Below are 21733 nucleotides of genomic sequence, written 5' to 3' on the forward strand. Positions count from 1 at the left end.
CCTTCCGGCCCTTACGGTTTATGGTTTGCCAGGGTCTGGGGCTCCTGGGTGGTGCCTGCCAGCCGGATGTCTGCTCCACCCCGGAGGTGTTCCCTAGCTCAGCCCCTTTCTGGAAAACCCATGGAGATCAACCCTAACTCTGGGTGAACCCCATTTAAGCATGAGAAGCTGAACATTTCTGGAGAAATCCACGTACCCGGGAACCTGGGAACCCCCGTCGATTTACAGTCACCAACCTCACCTGGCTTCTCCACTCTCCCAGCCAGTGTCAGTTTCGTTAGTAAGTTTCCTCCCGCTTCTCTGCAATGATGACTTCCTGTTGTCCCTTCTTTTCTCAAACTTCTGGTCCTTCCTTCACAGCCCCAAACTGCCTGATACTTGATACAGAAACCGGAAGACCCCAGCCGGGGGCTTTGCGTTGCCTGCCCCTGGATCTCAAAACCCCCTGTGCTTCCTTCTCCAAAGCTCATCCCACGGCCGTTGGCTCCTTGTCTTGTATTACCCACCCCTCCCTGTCCACGGAGTCTTCCCACGGCCACACGGCGTGCTCTGCAGCTGACACGGTAAACCTCAGAAACCAGAGTCTTGCCTGGGGTGAGACCCTGCCCTCGCTCCCGCTTCTCCTTCCTGTCACTTCTTCCTGGTGATGTACGTTTAGAGAATGTTCTGCTCAGTCCCTCTGCTGCCCCACCTCCCATCCACTTTCTCCTGTCACCCGGTCCTCGAGCCCCACCACAAATGCTCTCTGGAAGGTCCCTGAGGTCCCCTGTGTGGCCAGACCCAAGGGCACTGCCAGTCTTGCTTCCCTTGGTCTCCCAGCAGCAGCATCTCTGCCGAATTCCCGACGTCGCCCTCCTGGTCCTGCCCCTGCCTGTCTGGCCTGACACCCTCTTCTTTGCCAGCTCCCGGGCCTCTCCCTCCCCAGGGCAAGCCGACATGTGCTTCCAGCTACCCCTGGACCTGACTCTGCGCCTCCCTCTGTGGTCCAGGTGGGCTCTCCCCAGCCCAGGTGTGAGGGGTGCCTGGGTGCCAACCCCACTCCTTCTCTGCCTCCTGCCAGATGTCTCTGAAGAGTCAGGACTCGCCCAATGGCACAGGATCTCCAGTGGATGGCTCTCAGTCACATCAGACTGGATGTGTCCAAAATGTCCCCACATCCTTTCACCTGCCTCACAAACCCCTTCCTCCACGGTCATCCTCTCCAGTACATGACACCACCACCTACAACAACGCGCGCTAGATTTGCTTGTTCGTTCCGGCTCTCCCCCTGTCCCCCGCATATCGTCCACTGAGTCCCATCACTTCTACACCCAGGACACACCTTTCAGGCCCCTCTGCTACCACGCTAGCCCAGGCCACACTGCCTGGCTGCTCGGGCTCCTGTCTGGCCTCCTGTGTTTCCCACCTTTACCTCCCTGTGATCCACTCAGGATATAGACATCAGCATGGTCTTCAAACACACCTGCCATTAGTTGTCACGAGTACACCTACTGATGGAAGATGTCAGCGATGGAGAAACCTGATGTGAAGTGCACAACTCTATTTACTAGCATCACAATTTCTCCGTAAACCTAAAGCTGTTCTAAGAAGACATCTTAATCCACGTGCACACACAAAGATAGGATCACGTCCCTCCTCTGGCTCAGACTCCACAGTGTCTTTCCATTTTGCTTAGAGTCGAGTCTGAAATCCTTAACACAGCCTTGAAGGCCCAGCCCCGCCAGGCCTTTGCCTTCCCCCCGGCTCTCCTGAGACCACTGCCCCCTCCCCAGACCCACGGGTCCAGCATCCAGACCTCCGACACACGTAACTCTTCCTAGACTGGAGGCCTTTGAACACTGGGACGCATCTTCTTCCCTTGCCACGTAACTGCATTTACTTGTCCTTGGGTGGCCAAGGCTCTAAGTGGGGTCTGTTCCAAAGTGGGTTCTCTAAAGCATTTATTGACGTTTGCAATTATACATGTATATTTGTGTTGCTTTGTTTATTGTGTCCCCACCCGATTTTGAGCTCCACGAGGGCAGAGAGTAAACACATCTCTTCTAATCCTTAGAAGAGACTCCTGTGTGCTCACCGCACCCTGTTTCCTTTTCATTCTGGACATTCAGCCTGGCTTCATCTCCAAGCTCTGCTCTGAAATTAGGTGCGACCCATGTTTCATTCTATACAATGGAATATGGGTAAAAATGAAGTAAACACGTCCACATCTGGCCGGTGAAAACCTTCTTTATGAGACTCCATGCTCTCTTTCTCCATCTACATGGCTGGAAATAAAGGACCCAGGATCTCAAATCACAAGGTGGAAGAGGCCAGGATCCCTGAGTCACCATGTGGAATGAGCCACCCAGGAAAGCCACCCAGTCCAGAAACATCTGTTTTGGTCTGGGTTATCAGGTTAAGTCACTGACACTTACAGGATTTTTTGCTACAGCAGTCAGGCTCCCTTGACAAAATCACCCCTGTACTGCTAGCATAATGCCTGACATACACTAAGCGCTCAAAATGATTTATTAAATGACCAAATGGCACCCAATACCCCCAGACAAGTCCTATTCCCGTGGAAGTAGCCACTTTCCAGTTGTTTGCCCTCTACCTTAGCCAAGCCATTCCTGGCTGGGTCTGGAGACGTAACATTGAATGAACAAGAGTACAGAAGAGGTGAGGCTATCTCTAACCCTACATCATATGTTGCATTTCTTTGTTTTAAATCCCACAGTCCTGATGCCCTTTGATAATCACTGTTTTCTAAGCGTTAGAAAGTGTATGTTGGGGGTGGCTGGATATTATGATCAAACAGTACAAGAGACAAAAAAAATCCACCATTTATATTCCTCACCAACAATACACTTATTTCCTATTTGAACGTATGTTCACAATGTGACACCACTCTCTTTTTCCTTCACCACTTTATTCTGCCTCTTCCTTAGCTGTCACATTACCAGCACGTTATCAAGCACTCTTAGAGGGCAAGTTGGAATCTTGGAATGTTTATTTTCTCTTTCAGGCACGTAGAAGCCTTATGAGTAATAAACTGCCAATGTGGCGTATTCCCAAACCCGGGACAACTCCTACCGGCCTGGAATTGTGAGGTAAATGCATTTATTCATGACAAGGGCGAATTTAGGGGGACTCTAACCGCCACATGCTAGCAATGACCAGAAGTAGAATAAGTGGAATAATTCTGTGTCTATACGTGCTTTTTAGGGCCAGATTTAACATTTCAACGTGAAGATATTATATTCAGTTTTAGGAACTTTTTCTTCCTAAGACAAACGTCCTTTTGTTCCTTAAGGTCTTTGTATACAGCATTTCATGAATAGAAGAAGAACTAATGATTGTCTTACATTCATAGGGCTCTAAATTCCATAGACCAAAACATAGACATTTCTCTTTAAGAAGCACCAGACCTGATTTTGAAGATACTAGAACTTGCTTGGGAAGCTGTTATGCAGTGATTTTCACCTACCCAAAGGGGTGAATGGGGGCTCTTTTTCCTAATTTCCCTCAAGGCACTGGAAGTTGTAAAGCCACTCATCCTTAGGAGGATGCTTTCCTGATTTGCACAAAAGCCCAGTGCCAGCTAGCAGCAAATCTATTTCTTGGGCTGAAATGTGATAACACATGGTATTCTGGTTTACTTGATCTTTAGGGCATTTTAAGCTTTATTTCAGAGAGAATAGTGACTTAAAACCAGTCGAACAGTCACAGGCAATGAGGCCCTTACCATAATGGGTGGCATACCTTTAGCTACTGGCTCCACTGTGATGATTTCACTGCTGTTGCCTCTCCCGGCTGAGGTCACGGCCACCACCCAGACGCTGTACTGCCGATTCCGACTCAGGTTAGGAATTCTGTAGGAAAATGAGTCAGGAGAGGCTTCAAACTCGCTGATCACCTGTGAGAGGAGACATAAATGTTCCCACATTCAAGGAGGCCAATGGCACAAATGGATCTCCTAAAGGAATGCTTATTAACACATTATCTGTTATAAGAAACAAAAGCCACCTCTCATCCCTCTCTAAAAGGCTGGATCTGCAATATCTACATAGTCTGAATTTGTCTATGCAGCAGCTATGACAGCCACCAATGAGTAATTTAACCCTTTACATTATGGGTCATGGCACGGCTGTTTTGTGCTGGGGTGGAATAACAAGAACCAGATGGACCATTCTACCCGAGACAACCAAAGAACACACAAAATATAGGAAACAACTTCAAAGGCATTGCACATCAGGTAATGAAGGAGAGTGATCATCTCCCTGAAATATGGGAAATAAATGAGGTGAGGCCAACAGTTGCAGGGTTGCTACATTTTTGTGAGAGTTGCCAGGCCATGGCACAGAGAAGGGAACCCAGGAAGAGTCCAGCAGCCTCCCTGAGTCAAGGAGACAGAGCTGAGAGCCTGGAAGGGGGCTGGAGTCCCCAAGACAGAGCACCGGGAAGACAGCTACATGGAGAATCTGAAGAGAGTCCCACTGGGTCTTCAGCTGAGCAGATGTGTGCATGAGGAGAAACTATCTGAGGCCAGGGAAAGAATCACCTGAAAGGATTGGACGTCCCGGTGCTCAGCTTTCACGCAGGGCTGGGAATAGTGCCTGCTCCCACCAGCCAGACTGGAAGCCCTCGAGATCCATGGGACCATTGGACATAGTGCCTAAGGGTCTTACCTTGGTGGTGGGGAATAATTAGCCCTAGACTGAACACCATACTGGTATCGCCTAACAAATATTAAACGCAAGATTCATAAAGATCAAACTGTCATCAAGGAACTGAACTGCATCTAAGAATAAAAGTCAAAAATTTTACAGGAATAAAAATATCCAGTACCCTGTAAGGTAAAAGTCACAATGTTGGCATTCAATAAAAATTTTCTAGATATGAATAACCCAACTATCTAGCAACTTGTGAACAGATAAAATGTTTTGCATCCAAACAATGGAGGATTATTCAGCAAAAGAAAAAATGAAGTACCAATACATGCTTAACTTGGATGGGTCTTGAAAACATTATACTAAGTGAAAGAAGCCAATCACAAGAAACTATACACTTATGGTTACCTTGTATGAAATGTCCAGAATAGGCAAATCCCCAGAGACAGAAAGTAGATTAGTGGTTGCCAGGGGCAGGGTGGGAGAGAGGAGGACCGGGGATAGATTGCTATTGGGTATGGGTTTTTCTGGGGGGGATTATGAATGTTCTAAAATTAGATAATGATGGGGATCGTGCAACTCTCTGAATATTCTAAAAGCCACTGAATTGTATACTCTCAAAGCATGAATTTCATGGTATGTGAATTATAACTCATAAAAGCTATTATAATGGATGGAGCTAGAGATTATCATACTAAGTGAAGTAAGTCAGAAAGAGAAAGACAAATACCATATGATTGATATCATATGTGGAATCTAAAAATAGGACACATGTGAACTTATCTATGAAACAGACTCACAGACATAGAGAACAGATTTGGTGGTTGCCAAGGGAGAGGGGTGTGGGGGAGGGATGGATTGGGAGTTGGGGATTAGCAGATGCAAACTAGTATATATAGAATGGATAAACAAAAAGGGAACTATATTCAATATCCTGTGATAAACCATAATGGAAAAGAATATGAAAAATAATATATATATGTATAACTGAATCACTTTGCTGTACAGCAGAAATTAACACCTTTTTTAACATCTTTATTGGAGTATAATTGCTTTACACTGTTGTGTTAGTTCCTGTTGTATAACAAAATGAATCAGCTATACATATACATATATCCCCACATCCCCTCCCTCTTGCGTCTCCCTCCCACCCTCCCTGTTCCACCCCTCTAGGTGGACACAAAGCACCGAGCTGATCTCCCTGTGCTATGTGGCTGCTTCCCACTAGCTATCTCTTTTACATTTGGTAGTGTATATATGTCCATGCCACTCTCTCACTTCGTCCCAGCTTACCCTTCCCCCCTTCCCCCCGTCCCCGTGTCCTCAAGTCCATTCTCTATGTCTGCGTCTTTATTCCTCCCTGCCCCTAGGTTCTTCAGAACCTTTTTTTTGTTTAGATTCCATATATGTTAGCATATGGTATTTGTTTTTCTCTTTCTGACTTACTTCACTCTGTACTACCATATGACCCAGCAAACACAACACTTTAAATCAACTATACTTCAATAAAATAAATTTTTAAAAAGCTGCTATAAAAAATTCCACAAGGATGATTATAATTTTTGTGAATTTCTGTTTGAATAATAGTAATAATAATAATAATAATAATAATAATAATAATAATAATAATAAAAATAAATCCCACAAGGACTCAGAGGCAAAAAAAAAAAAAAAAAAAAATCCAGAAATGCAAAGAAACAAATAAGAAAAAAGGACTCGTGAAAAAAATAAAATTTAATCAATCAAAATTGACTCATAGGGCTTCCCTGGTGGCGCAGTGGTTGAGAGTCCGCCTGCCAATGCAGGGGACGCGGGTTCGTGCCCCGGTCCAGGAAGATCCCACATGCCGCGGAGTGGCTGGGCCCGTGAGCCATGCTGCTGAGCCTGCGTGTCTGGAGCCTGTGCTCTGCAACAGGAGAGGCCACAGCAGTGAGAGGCCCACGTACCACCAAAAAAAAAAAAAAAAAAAATTGACCCATAATTGACACAGATATTAGATTTAGCAGACAAGGGCATTAAAACTGTTATTATAATTGTATTATAACCAGATATTAAAAAATCTAAATAGATACATGAATGATATAAAAAGACCTAAGTCAAACTTGAGATGAAATTACAATATGTGAGATGAAAAATACACTGGATTAGATTATTAGCAGATGAGATCTTGCAGGAAAAAAAAAAAGGTTAGTGAACTTGAAGATATATTAATAGGTGGAACACAGAGATAAAAGAGAATACAAAATTTAACACAGCATTCGTGAGCTACGGAACAACATCAAGCAGCTTAACATACGTGTAATTGGAATCACTAAAAGAGGCAGGATAGAAAAAACATTTGAAGAAATAGTGGCTGAAAATTTTCCAAATTTGATGAAAACTATAAACCCAGAAAACCAAAAATCTCAATAAAACCCAGCCACAAAAATATGAAGAAAACCACACCAAAGCACATCATAATCAAATTGCTCAAAACCAGTGATAGGGAGAAAATCTTACAAGTAGCCAGAGAAAAGACATATTATATATGCAGGCACAAAAATAAAGATGTCTCAGACTTCTTGTCAAAAACAATCCAAGTGCTATAGTCTGAATGTCCCCCCTAAATTCATATACTGAAACCACACTCCCAAGGTGTGGCTTTTGGGAGGTGAAGGGCACCCATGGGATCAGCACCCTTATAAAAGAGGCCCAAGAGACCTCCCTTGCCCCCTTCTGCCATGTAAGGATACAATGAGGAATCTGCAACCGGGAAGAGGGCTCTTACCTACCATGATGGTACCATAATCTCAGATTTCTAGCCTTCAGAACTGTGAGAAATAAGCCTCTGTTGCTTAAAAGCACCCAATCTATGGCATTTTTGTCATAACAGCCCATGCTGACTAAGACACCAAGTAGGAAGACAGTGGAACAACAGTTTCAAAGTTTTGAAAGAAAAAAGTCAACCTAGAATTCTATATTCAACAAACATATTTTAAAATGAAAGAGAGTAAAAGACTTTTTCAAATATAGAAAAAGCTGAAAGAATTAATCATCGGCAGAGCCACACTACAAGAAATGTTAAAGAAAGTTCTTCAGGCAGAAGAAAAATGATACCAGGTAGAAATATAAGCTTACACAAAGGAATGTAACATACCAGAAATGGTAACAATGTAAATAAATACATATGATCTTTTATTATTTACATCTCATTAAAAGATAATTGATAATTAAAAGATAATAAAAATATAGTGTGGGGTCCATAAAATATATAAAAGTAAAATGTATGAAAACAATTGCACAAATATTAGGAAGGGAAAAAAAATGGAAGCATGGTACTGTAAGGCTCTCAAACTGTACGTGAAGTACATAATATCACTTGAATGTAGAATGAAAAGGGATATGCATTAATCCCAAAGAAACCACTAAAGTTACAAAATAAGAGTAAAATAAAACTAATGAGACAACAGAAAATAAAATAGAATTATAAAAAATATTCAGTTGATCCAAAGAAGTCTAAAAAGGAGTAAGGAGGAAACAAATAGGACTATAAAAAAGTAGCAAGATTATAGATTTAAACCTACGTCGATATACCTATAATTATTTTAAGTGTAAATGATCTAAAATCCTAATTAAAAGCAGAGATTTTGAGACTGGATATAAAAGTAATACCTAACTATATGCTGCCAACAAAAAATGCTTTTCAAATATAAAAATACAAGTAGGTCAAAAATAAAAGGACAGAAAATCTATCCCAGGCTAACACCAATCAAAAGAAAGTTACAATGGCTATATTAGTATCAGACAAAGTAGATTTATGGGCAGAGAATATTACCAGTGATAAAGAAAGTAATTTTATAATGATAAAGGGATCAATTCATCAAGAGGACACAACAATCCTAAACATCTCTGAACTTAATAACAAAATAGCAGTCCAGGCAGACAAACACAGAAATTAGTACTGAGAAATGGGGTGCTGCTGTAATAAATACCGAAACATGTGGAAGTGGCTTTGAAATGGGTAGAGGCTGGAGGAGTTTTGAGGCTGATGATAGAACAAGCTGAGATTGCCATGAGGTGTTCGCCAAAGGTGATTCTGGTGAGAGCTCAGAAAGAAAAGAGGAGAGCTGAGGGAAAAGTCTCAGTCTTCTTAGAGAATACGCAAATAATAATGAGCAGAATGCTGGTAGAAATGCGGATGGTAAAGGCCATTTTAGTGAGGTCTCAGATGGAAATCAGGAACATGTTATTGGACAACGGAGAAAAGGCAATCCTTGTTACAAAGTGGCAAAGAACCTGGCTGAATTGTGGTCATGTTCTAGTATTTTGTGGAAGGTAGAACCTGCAAGTGATGAAATTGGATGTTTAGCAGAGGAGATGTCTTAACAAAGTGTTGGTTCCTACTGACAGTGGTAGTAAAGTTGAGAAGAGAGACATAAATTGAAGAAGGAATTGGTAACCCAAAAGGAACTAGAACTTAAAGATCTGGAAAATTCTCAGCCTATCCATATTGTAGGGAAACTAAAGTCCAGAGTAACTGACTCACTGAGGTCACTGTGCCAGACAAGGGTGATCAGAGACTCAAGCTCAGGGCTTCTGATTCAAGTCCAATGCTGCTTCCTCACACCCCATGCTGCCAATTGCAAGCAATCAAACACGTGAAGAGCTTACTTTTACCCTTGTGAGCTGTAAAGTAAACCTCATGTAGGTCACGAGGCTGCATAAGCTGCAGCCCCAGCTCTGCAATTAAACAGGGGACACAAGTGTTAATATACCTCCTCATTGTCATAAAACCTATGTATGCTCTCTCAACAAAATATAATGTCAGAGAATTTCCCATTGTCAAATATTTAACATACAGATACCTAGTGCAGATGATTAAAGGGAGACTATGGGACCCTTGCACAGAGTGCTCAGATGTGCATACGTGCTAGGGTGCATCTGTGCATCTGTACTCCACTTGCCCCACTTTAGCCACCCAACCCCCATCCCCTTATGCATACCAGCCTGACTCCGTGATAGAAAATCATGGGGAACATTAATTCCTTTAGAAGTTCAGAGGGAATTTGACTTGTTTCCTGGAAAACCAAGAAGACAATCCCAAGACTATGTGTACTTGTGTTCTGTAATGTTCGAAGGCAATGTTGTTGCCAAATTAATTTTACAAAGCTTATGATGTGCAAATTATAACAATTGCGCTTACTGAACATTCAGCTTCAACAGAGCTTTAAAATATATTTACAAAATTTTCCATGAAGAGTGCAGAGTCCTTAGTTAAAGCTCAATCACTATCCTGTCTATAAGCTACAATTGGCCCTTATTTAGTTAGTTTTTACCTGAAACATACCTGAAAATTACCTGAAGCATAGCTAAAATCAATAAAACTATGATTTCTTATGCAACAATATCTGTTTCACCATTTACAGAGAAGACTAACCAAAAGTTGAAGTAAAAGAGGTTTATTTATAAAAACTTCCCCCAGTTGGAATGACCTTTCTCTAAGGATTAGGATAGAAAATTAGAGTCAAGCTATTCAGGGGTTCCTACTGGTTATTTGGGAAAATTGGTTGCACTGGTGCTGCCACTATGCTCCCCTGATGACTGCCATAAAATTGGGCACCAGTTTTTTGGTCTCAGTAGCAGGGCAAGAAGAAAATTGACTGAACAATTTAAATAATTGAAGAGTTGATTCGTTTTCTTTGTTATATATGTAACTGGATATTAAATGTGACTTTTCCTGTTATCATGAAGTTTTAGCAGTGTCCTTAAGAGGTGAGAATAGTCCCAAAGATGCCAGTACTTTCTTTCCTTACAAAAATGTGAGACCACCTATGCAGGGATTTCTGATTCTAATGTTCCGACCGTCACTTATCTCTGGGTCCCGTAAGAAGCTGAGTCAAGAATAGGATATTTTTGTTGAGAGATGTCTGTGTACATTCCCACCTATGGGCGGTAGGGGCCTTTGAACTCACCGTAGAGAGAGGTGAGTCACATTTGAGAAGGTTAAAGGCTAGCCCTGCTCACGAAAGCAGAGAAGGCTGTGCTAGGACTAGCTGTCACTTGCAGGTGCTTGGTTAAGGATGCTCACACGTGGACGCTGTGAGGGAGAGCAAGGCTAGCTGTCTCCAGAGGGATGCCCGCAGGTATGAGATGTCTCCAATAGAGGGGGGTACTGAAAATTATATAATATTTATTTTAAACAGCATTACTTATCCATAGATGGTGCAAAATTCAACCACTGCTAACAAATTCAAGAGGTGGCAACAGGTAAGAGAAAAAGAGCTAAATGGGAAAAAGGTTAATCAGAAACCCATTCAGGGTAGTGAAGCAAATCTATTTGTTTAAGCCCTTCTCAATGCTCAGCCAAACATGTTTGTTCTGGGAAAGAGGGAGGATGAGTATTACTTCCTTATGGAACATTTTCCTTAAAATTCTATATGATGTATAATAGCATTGATTATATTTACATTTCCTTAATTTTCTTTTTATTGGATACCAGATTTTCCAACACAAGGATTGAATCATGTTTAAACTGACTTGCCAATTTCTACCTGCATTCCATTGTGTGATATTACCTCCCCAATACTGGGAATCCTCAGTGAGAGGGATTGATTTTACTTCTGGATTTTTCCTGATACTTCAGCTAGGCTGATCCTTCAAAGGCTTTGAAGCATTAAATGAGCATGGAGGGATAGAATGGAAAATAGAATAGAAAATAACAAAGCAGAGCTACACTCTAAGGGCAACAAGATAGGAAATGGTAGCATAAAGAAAGACAAACTCCCAGTGTAGTTTCTCAGGGATGAATGAATCAAATTTGTCAAAAGGAGAAATTTATGGGGAGGGGGAGAAAGACACTTTTCTCTATATTTAAATATCTAAATATTTAATTTTCTTCTGGTAGATCTTTAACTCTCTAGTCTCATCATTTTCAGAGTCAGGACAGAGATATTAGCCATTCTAGAAGATTTTATTATTCCTACAATATGAATTAAGCTTGAATGGATTACTATAGTTGGGCTAAACCTTTGTTTTAAGGGAAGGCTTGTGTTACTTCATGACCTGTGGGAATACAAAACCAAGCAACATGAAGAAAGCTCTGATGCCAGGTATATGACTTGTGTATGCTTGGTTCTTGATGGGAAATTCTGCCCCACAGCTCATTTCTAATTCTGGTCAGTGCCAGCATGATGGAGCAGACAGGGCATTTGTGGATTGGGGTGGCCAATGTTCTGCGCCCATCATAAATTCCTGTTAGCCATTTGAGAAAAGGTTGTTCATTCTCATCTAAAAAGTATTTAAACATGCTGATTCTATCAGAATCCAGAGTTAACTGACATTGATTGTTAATTAATCACTCTTCAGTTGCAATCCTCCAAGTGGCAGCCGAGTTATGTATTTCTTGGTCCATCAGAGATTGTTGAATAAGAAGAACAGGGTTGTTCTCTTTAGCTGGTGTCACGGAACAGGGACAGTCCATAGTTTTCTTGAGGGAAGACTTCGGTATTCTTTCAAGACACACACTTAAATTATAAAATGTGTAAGTAGTTTATCTATTGAGCTAAATATCGTACTTCAAATCAAATGTTCATGGGTCTTTGCTCTGGGAGGTAGTTGGGGTATTGCCAACACCATTGCACTGGAAGTGTGGAGGCTGATGTGATTAGAAATATGTGTACGATGAGGCTTGACACCAGGTACAGGACATCTGGGGCCAGTCATACAAGCTCGCTGGACTACAGATCTTTCCTTTGGGCTGTGCAGATGCTCTTAATACCATGCCTAGTAATAATAAAAGCTCATAAATAGTTGCTGAGTTTGAATTCATAGACATTTATTGAATTCAATTCCATTGTATAGATTATAAGGTAAGTTTGCTCGTCAAGGAAGGAGTTATAACCATGGTTTGGCAAACGGAGGAAAAATTAAAATAAGGCAACTGACAAATTCCTACTAAAATCTAGAAATAAAATCATTTGAATTCCCTTCCTAAAACTATCCCTGTCATAGCCAAGGACATGAATTCACATTTGTAAAATGCCTAGGAAAATAAATGGGAACTTCATGCATTTGTTTTAAAAAAAAATTTATAGCAAGTTTTTACAAGGCTTCTGACATGCTTGCCTCCCTAAAATTGTACCCAGAGTGGAAAATACAGCTAACGATATTCACCTTTCGACACCCAAGCCAGAGAGCTCACATTTCCAGTGTTCTGCCTTTCTGTGTTATGGCTTTAGGTCTGGGGGGTGGAGTCATGCATTTCTGAGGAACTCAATAGTATCCTCCTCAAAATGATGTGAAGGTTGCTTAGGTTAGTCTTATCCTAGTGCTTTAATATCACCCCATGAAAAGGCGAGGAACAGCATCTTCCAGTCCTACTTTCACTCCAGAATTATTGTCTTGGGATGCTGGTGTATTGTTTTTCCTTTCATGTCTAAGATACTTTTTAACCAGTAAATAAGATAAAATTAGCCACAATGAGCTACTTTAAATGCTCTTTAGTAATTTCTATAAAACTGGATGTTTACCCAATAGTGGCTGAATCCATTTTCAAATCTCTTACACTATTTAGCTGAACAGATGGACTTGTAAAGCCTTCTTTAATCCCCTCAATCAGGTGTTATATTTTCCCTTTGTTTATATGTCCCTTAGGGTCCTTATCATTATTGCCCTTTGGATTAGTCTCCATGTAATCGTTTTTTTCTCATTTCTTTTCTGTGGTTGATTTCTAATTACATGCCTGTGTGGTCAGAAAAGATGTTTGAAATAATTCCCATACTCTTAAATATGTTGAGGCTTGCTTTGTGTCCTAGTATGGGGTCAATCCTAGAGTGCCCTTTGGATTATAATCTTGTATGTTCTTACCATCACTCCCCCATGGATGCTTCAGGCTCTCTGAGTGGGCCTTGCCTCACCCTCCGCCCTCCACTTATCCCCCAGGGATCCTAGGCTAGAACGTTGCAGGGTCGGGACCCACTAACCACTCTTTGGAATGGACTGAGGAAATGTCTGTTGTCTTAGTGACTTTAATAATGACCTATAATTTATTTGAGCACAACAGAAAAATACGTGTAGAGGATGACTATGGAGTCACAGGCTGCTCAGATCAAATTATTCAGCATTTCTGATGGATATAAACAGAATTCCACTTTAAAAAATTTCAAGTAAGTTTTTAATGAAACACTAATTCTATCAAAGAAATATGGTACTTGAAAAAGTTTTAACATCTAATTATTAACATCCTATTTTTTTTAAAAAATTGAATGCTATGATTTCAGAGATAGAATGTTCACAGCAGTGATTAAAAAAACCTCCAAAGCAGAATAAACAAAATGATAGCTCTTTTAATTATAGGGCAATGACTCTTTCAGAGCATGTAAAATCTTTCTGTTTAGTGGCAGAGAAGGAGCCTCAGTTACATGAAGAATAAACAGTTAGCTGGATCAATTTAAGATTTACCTCTTTTAAGATTTCTATGTATAATACATTTTGATCTGATTTCCATTTTATTTCATTATTTTCATCTCTAGAAGAAGATAATACAGCACAAAGATCTTCCTAATGAAATAGACTAAGATGGCCAGCTCTCATAGAAATAATAGCATATTAAAGCTACTTGTTTTATCTTAGTCAATTTTGGTGGTTTCCTCTGTACTGTACCAAGATCACTCTATCGGCTATTATATAAATGGCTATGGGCTACTTTTAAGAAAGACTTCCAAATATAAAATATTTTAATTTGGGTCTCCCAAATATAAAAATTATTGTTATAATGTTCTGCAAGTGAATTAAAGTTGATATGCAGAAAAGGCATGAAAGAAACTAGTTTCTCCATGCTATTGTTTAGAATCAGGGCATTGTCCCAATAGACAGACTGACATTACAGGATGCTTATATTTCCCACTCTCTTTCAAACAAAATCACCTCCATTTAGCACAGTTTTGTCTTATCCTTTCCCTGTTGTCATACCATCTGCCATACAAATGATCTCTCTGTAAAAAGGCTTTATTAATTTAACTTGATTGCTATCAGCTATTCAACAAATTTTGCACAAAAGAACTGGTTTAGCATTACATAACTTCTCACAATATAAGAAAGAAATTGTGAGAAAGGCTGTTCTAGGTAATAAATGTAATAGAGGTATAATATATAGTTTTGGGAAAAAAATAGCCATTCTTACTTCTTAATTGAAAACGATCTGAAGCCATTTATTTCCTTAAATAGTACCCCATGTCTGTATCAGACCAAGTCAAAAAGATGATATGTTTTCAAAGCTGGACTCTTCCAAAAACTCCAAAAGCTAGTTGATCAAAAGGGCATTTTTGGGCTTCCCTGGTGGCGCAGTGGTTGAGAGTCCGCCTGCCGATGCAGGGGACACGGGTTCGTGCCCCGGTCCGGGAGGATCCCACATGCCGCGGAGCGGCTAGGCCTGTGAGCCATGGCTGCTGAGCCTGCGCGTCCAGAGCCTGTGCTCTGCAACGGGAGAGGCCACAACAGTGAGAGACCCGCGTATTCCAAAAAAAAAAAAAAAAAAAAGGGCATTTTCATCTGTGGCTACTTTGGAAGCAGTGGAGAAGTTTACACCGCTGTCTAGTCAGAATGAATGGCAGTTCAAAGCCAGAATGTGTATTGGCAATTTATCTGCAAAGTTGAGCAGGCAATCTTGTGAGACTGGGCTTGAAGGGTGATTTTTAGGGCTTGTTTCTGTACAGAAATTCCATTTGAATAAATGATTCTGCTTCCCTTTGTTCAATAAAGTCCAAAATCGGGCTCAGGATTTTAAAGGCCAAGCTTTCTCCCAACCTTAGCATAGGGGTCACCTGCATTTTGACCTATTATAGCAACTGGACAGCTTCACTTTATGCCCAATGATACTGAAGCACCACAGATGATGATTTAAAAAAAATTAAAATATGGACTTAACAGAAATATTGAGCAGTTATTGGCTGGTTCATTGAGGATAGATAAAGAACTAGATTATTGTTCTTCATCTTTTTAAAGAACTAGATTATAAAAGATAGCATGTACTTCCCCTCACTCCCCCAAAGAGTTGGAGTCTAATAAATATATGTAAATTGCAGCACAAAAAATTTAAAGCAGATTTAGAACATATTGCATCAGAACTGGCCATGAAATACTGAGATATTTCTAAGGAAGTTCAAGAATATATTGATACTTCCCCAGAAATTTTATAAAACCAGAGTTGGTTTTCATATGCTTAGCTGTAGGTCTGTCTCAAGGAAACTTTTCTAGATTTCTCCCAGTCATATGATACGATGCTGAGTGCTAGAGTAGAGCTCAGTTAATCTCAAGAGCATAGAGAGCCTAATGCATGCCTGTCACACAGAGGTGCCCAAAAAAGATCTGCTGACATGTGATTAATTGCGTATATGTATGTGAAACATGACTGTGTATTCTTTGGATGACCTTTGGCAACTCCATAATTTACAGCTTTGCCATTACAGAATAAAGAGGTCCAGCAATAAGTCATTTAGCTGGAACTGTGGCAGAATGATTTCCATGTCAGTGATTCAAAAGCACAGGCATTTTATCTAAATCCTTAGGGGATGGAAAGCATCCCAAAGTATATAACACACTTTTCCTGCCTTATTAAGTAGAAACTTCATTATACAGTTTAACCTCTATTGGTTGACTCATAGCCATCATCCATAAAATTTAATTCAATATAGCATTTGCTGAACATCTACTATGTCACCATAATACCGGGGTTTCCAAAGGTATAATAGTAACTAACTGTGGTTCCTGTACTTAAGAAACTGACGTGCCACTGCGGGGGCTCAGCTATGCCCCCCTCCAAAAGTGATGCAAGAGATTATGGTTACATCAAAGAGAGGTTAAAAATCAGTGCTGGGGATGCTGAGGCGAGATGGGGCCAGCTTCCCCGGGGAAGGCAGTAGGCTGTTAGGGTGAAGAGCCTGGTTCCTGAGCTCAGACCCCTGTGGGCTACAGACCCTGTCTTTACCTTGCTAAGCTGCGTGGTCCTGGGCAGGCTGCACAGTCTCCATGTCAGCACCAGTACAGAGAAGAGAATAAAAACAACCCCTCTTGCATAAGGTAATCATCAGAATTAACTGATGAAAGCAGTATTTTTAAAAATGTGGTCCATAGAAGCAATTTAGTGGGCCTGGAAATCATTTAAAAAATAAAAGAAGAGAAAAAAATCCAATATAACAGAAAATATCAGAGTGCATCATGTGTAGTAAGTGAAGTTTTGTTTACAAGGCTTTTGCTGTGTGTGTGTACTGGAGTGTGATCATGAAATATATTTCCGATTGTGAGTCATGAAAAAACAAGTTTGGAAACTATAAGCATAAAGCATTTAACACAGAGCAGCTAGAATATGGCAAGTGCTCAACAATGTTAGAATAAATAAGTTGAGCCTTAAGAATAAACATTATTACATGGGAGGATGAGAGGGAAAAGACAAGGAGGAGGAGGACCTAATACACACACACAATACACACACACAACACACACACACACAGGAGACACAGTGTGGCTTAGATTTTGGATGGAGGAAGGTTAGTAGAATAGGAGACAGCCATTGGAGCTGGGTTATGGAAATCTGCACATGTCATCTTGAGAATTCTGAACATTTTTTAGGTAAAAAGGGAGAAGTTATCCAAGAAATTTGCACAAGGGCATGACATGATCGGACAAAGAATTTGGAAGAATAATTATGACAGTGATGCAGACAGTGGAAGGGAATGGATATGGGTAGTTTGGTTTCCCAAGCAAGGACTTGAACCAAGGCAACGGTGGTGGGAGTGAAAGGAAGGGAGAGGATTAGAAAGATGTTGTGGAGAAAGACTCTTCATGACACAATGTCACTCTGCAGGTGCTATTTCCCTTGGTCATAAAACCCTCTCATCAGGTACAATTCTTCCCCTCCTGCAAGCCAGGGCTGTATATATGTCCTAAGTAACAGTCTCTGACCTGATTATTTGAGTGACACCCTCCTACCTGACTCCTGTGTCATCCAGTGCTGTCCATGCCACTGTTGTGTCATTTGCCACGCCACACAGAGCAGTGACCATCTCTAGTATTTTCTGCCCTCCCTAGAACTAGGAACTTCTCAAAGAAAGACACTCTATCCTTTGTCATTGCAGTCCCTTGGTTATATTAGAGTTGTTCTCCAAACATTCTGGTTTGCCTGTTTTCTCAGTATGTGTTCAGATTGTATTCCTGGTTCCCTTGTGGTTGAGTGAGGCTATGTGATGGATTCTAGCCATTGATTTGTGCTGGAGCATTTAATGCCTATGTCAGACTCTCCAGAGATTTATTTCCCTCTGCCATAAAACCCATATGGGTCCTTCCTGGAGTGAAGATAACATGGATCAGAGCTACCACCAACTCACAATGAACATGAATGTGAAAGAAAAATAAAGCTGTTATTGGTGGAAATTGATATTTTTAGGCATGCTTGTTACACAGCATAACTCAGCTTCTCCTGACTAATACACCTCCAACTCTGGCTCAGCCCTTGGCACAAGGTAGCCCTCTACAGAAATTTGCTGTGTAAATGAAGAAATGATTTGGAAACAAATCAGATAATGAGTGGAAAGGGAGAACAGGAGTCAAAGTTAATCTAAGGCTTAGCTTTGTCTAAGGTAATGATTAGCTTAGTCAAAGGTAATGATTAGCTTAGTTGAGAAACAGGAACAGAAGGGGGGGCAAGAATGAATTTGGTTCTGGACATGTTGGATGTGGTGGGGTCTCCAAGAAGACATGGATAGTAGGAAGTTGACAATATAGGACTGATTGGTTCTCTAAGATTGTCAGGGTTAGAGATAAACATTTTGAACCCCTTAACTTCAGATAATGGTTAAATTATGAGAATAGATTCAATTATTCAGGGAGATAGTAAAGAATATGAAAAGAAGGTAGAGTATTGAAAAATGCCTACCTTTAAGGGTGGGGTGTTGAGGGAGAGGGAGAACAAAGGAGAAAGAATAAAAGGATAATGGAAGCTAAGAAAAACAAATTTTAAAAACAAATAACTATATAATAGCTTGTGACGCTACAACTTAAAATAGGAAGAGCATTACTTCTTCCTAAGAGGCAATGGAATTTTACAACCAGGAGGCCCATGGTTACTTCTGAGAGAGGAACAATCAATATTATGATGAGCATCATTATAAATTCAGGTGGTCACATTAGATACTACTTCCCTGATTCTGTTATTGCACCATTTTTTGACTTGAGATTCCTGAATATTTGTGGTTCTCTAAAGCCACTCTGTCTTGTCCTCAGCCCCACTATAGCTTTAGGGAATGCAGTCTAGGGAGGGTTGGGAGGCAAACACACACCTGCTACCTTGGCTTGAATGTTGTCTGGACCTGGTAGAGGCTACTTTCTTTGCTTCCTAGAAGACTTGCTTAATTCTGAGTTGTGGGCTCCACTGTGGAGAGGTAGTTGCTATGAGTCTCATTTGCTCATTCAGCAGCATCTACTGGGCTCTACTTTGTGCAGGAACTGGCTAACATTATCTTCTGAAACTGGACTAACTGAGGTGGATCATAGCTCACTGATATAATTTTTTAGACCTTCTGATTTTTATTCTTCATTAATGAGAAGTTTGTGCTATCTAATTTCACATTTCTATGTCCACCAGCTTAGCCTTGGAGAACAGACAATTTCTACCTCCTAGTGCTTATGTAATATATAACATTTTTCACAGTCTGCTTTTAAGTAGGGAGGGTCATTAGAGAGGAAATCCAGGTTAACTACTTTCTACCTGGGACCTTACAAGGCTAGCTCATTACTTTGGATTTCCATTGCTTCTCATAGTGTATGAATTGATCATCCAAACCATTATATACTAAAAGTAATAGCCATGGTTCCAAAAATTATATGATGAATTCCTTAATCAAACAGATTTGAGGTTTTGCTCTGACTGGGAAGGTTGATGTCTCTTTGCTTTAGCTGGTCCCTCACAGTGAGATTAATGTTTACCAAGCACCACTTTTAGACAACCAGCCTTGAGACAAATTTCCAGTTTCTTGTCTGGCAACATACAAAGTTTCATATGCTGACGACTTTTACTAAACTGACCTGAGGGAACACCGTGAAACAAATGCCTATAATCAGACAATGCATCGTACATATTAGAGAAAAGAGCCTGTGTCTTTTAACGAGGCACTTTCACAAGGAAGGGGCATGAATTGAGGATCTTGAGAGAAAATTTACATCAGCAAGGAGGTTAGCCGAGGGACTCTCATAAAGAAGATTAAATTACGGAGTATGCTGTGTCCTAATTTATCTTCCCATGTTCTACATTCGACTATGAAGTCATTTCAAAGGAAAAAAAAATTCAGATACACGAGCAGGAAAAATACACAGAACTAGGACTGCCCTCTGGTGTTTCTTTCGATACATTGGCAGAAAAGTAAAAGCCTCAGAAATTTGATAGCATCGTTTTCTGACTTAAAATTAAATCGCAGACACTAGAGATGGGAAAAATTCCCCCTTTCCAGTAACTTATAGTTCCTTATTCATTCCACGGGAAAAAAACAGAATAGTAGATGGAATTTTTTAAGTCTTCACCTCTGAAGACACGTGCATTAGTTCTCTCTCATCTTTACTTGCAATGGCATTATTTTATTTTAAAAATAGGTATCATATGAGAAGTCTCTGTACCTCACACTCAATTTTGCTGTCAACCTAAAACTGCTCTAAAAAATAAAGTCTATTAAAAATAGGCCTCGTGGTCTTAAGTGATATTTGAAATAGATGAATAGCAATGTGGTTCTAGAGATGGAAGAAAACTGATTCTGGTTCACTTCATGTTATTGAGGACAGCTCTGGAGTTCTGGGTCCTCTCTGCAAAGCTTAATAAGTGGTGCTTCCTGGGAGACCACAGGCACCTTGTGATAATCATATTTCTAGATTCACAATGTTTTTTTAATATGGTTAAAGACCACACAGAAACACCTGCTAGTGGTTGTAAGACATCAAGGAGGTGAGAAATTCAGTTATTTCCCACCTTTTCTGGTTAGTTTGATCTCGCTAAGGTATTTTTTGAAAGGCTCTTGTTGAGAAGGTCCTGGAGAGTTCAGTCCCATTATTCTATGCAGGGAGAGACTGGAAATCCCTTGGGAAATTATTTATATTCCATCCTACAGAGTGTTCGATGGATACTGTGTTTGGGATAGTAACTCCTCCTTTTTTATAGAACTTAATTCGTAGGCTGGGAGGATGGAGAGTAATATAGCACCCACGATCCACAAACGCGGGCTCGCTCCTCTAAGCCTCAGTCACTCAGGACTAATTACAAATAAGCCAGGTTGGGGCTTTTAGTTTAGAGATAAAGAGCTGATTGGGAAGACAGAATGAGGGTGAGCTGCCGGTGTTCCCTGCTGGCTCTCTCTAGCTCGTTGGAGTCAAAAGAGCAATTGGGAGTCCTACAGCAAATCAAGAAATGAATGAATGAATACAAATAAAGAAGCCCTTCATATTCGAGTGAAATATGGGCACATTTTCAGCAATAATTTTGTCTGTCTTTGCTGAATGTGGTGGTATGTCAGGGCTGATGCCCAAAGGATCAGAACCTGCACAGGGTCCTCAGTGAATGGCCTCTGAGTAGAGGGCCACCTACCGTGTCCTCTACACTGCTCTGCATCTCTGGACTTTGATGGTGGGATCTGATGGTAGGATTCAGCAGGTGAGAGTTAACAGCATGTTTGAAACCAGATAAGGAACTCACACAAGTTCTAAAACCCATATCTAAGCATATTACCTCTAAGTCTTTACTTCAACTCCAGAGGTGCTGCTGTTGACATATAAACAGCAGAACACACAACTTGATATTTTTCAGAGATGGAGGCCCAGCTGTGAGCCACACTCCTGCTCTCCCCCTGTCTCCCCACTGTTAATCATCCTCAGTGCTATAGTGCCACTGGGCCTCTGGGTCCCCTACAGACTCTAGACTTGGGAAAGCATGTCATTTTAATTAAAAAGTAATTACTAAATTAGTTCAGGAATGTTATTCAACCTTAAAAAGGAAGGAAATTCAGACACATGCTACAACATACATGCACCCTGAACATATTATGCTCAGTGAAAAAAGCCAAGCACAGAAAGAT

The 21733-nt window shown here is 40.8% G+C and overlaps 1 protein-coding gene across 2 annotated transcripts in view; it reads right to left on the minus strand.

Annotated features, from left to right (window-relative positions):
* DSCAM (DS cell adhesion molecule) overlaps window positions 1-21733 on the minus strand; it is a gene marked incomplete at both ends in the record, with an annotated part of 752893 nt that overhangs the window by 64298 nt on the left and 666862 nt on the right. For both annotated transcript variants that reach the window (XM_082655382.1, XM_082655383.1), the window contains one exon: window positions 3742-3895. In XM_082655382.1, the coding sequence (XP_082511508.1) occupies window positions 3742-3895 (154 nt within the window). The remainder of the gene's footprint in view (window positions 1-3741; window positions 3896-21733) is intronic.

Source organism: Grampus griseus (genome assembly GCF_964374135.1).
Source record: "Grampus griseus genome assembly, chromosome: 5".
NCBI lineage: Eukaryota > Metazoa > Chordata > Mammalia > Artiodactyla > Delphinidae > Grampus > Grampus griseus.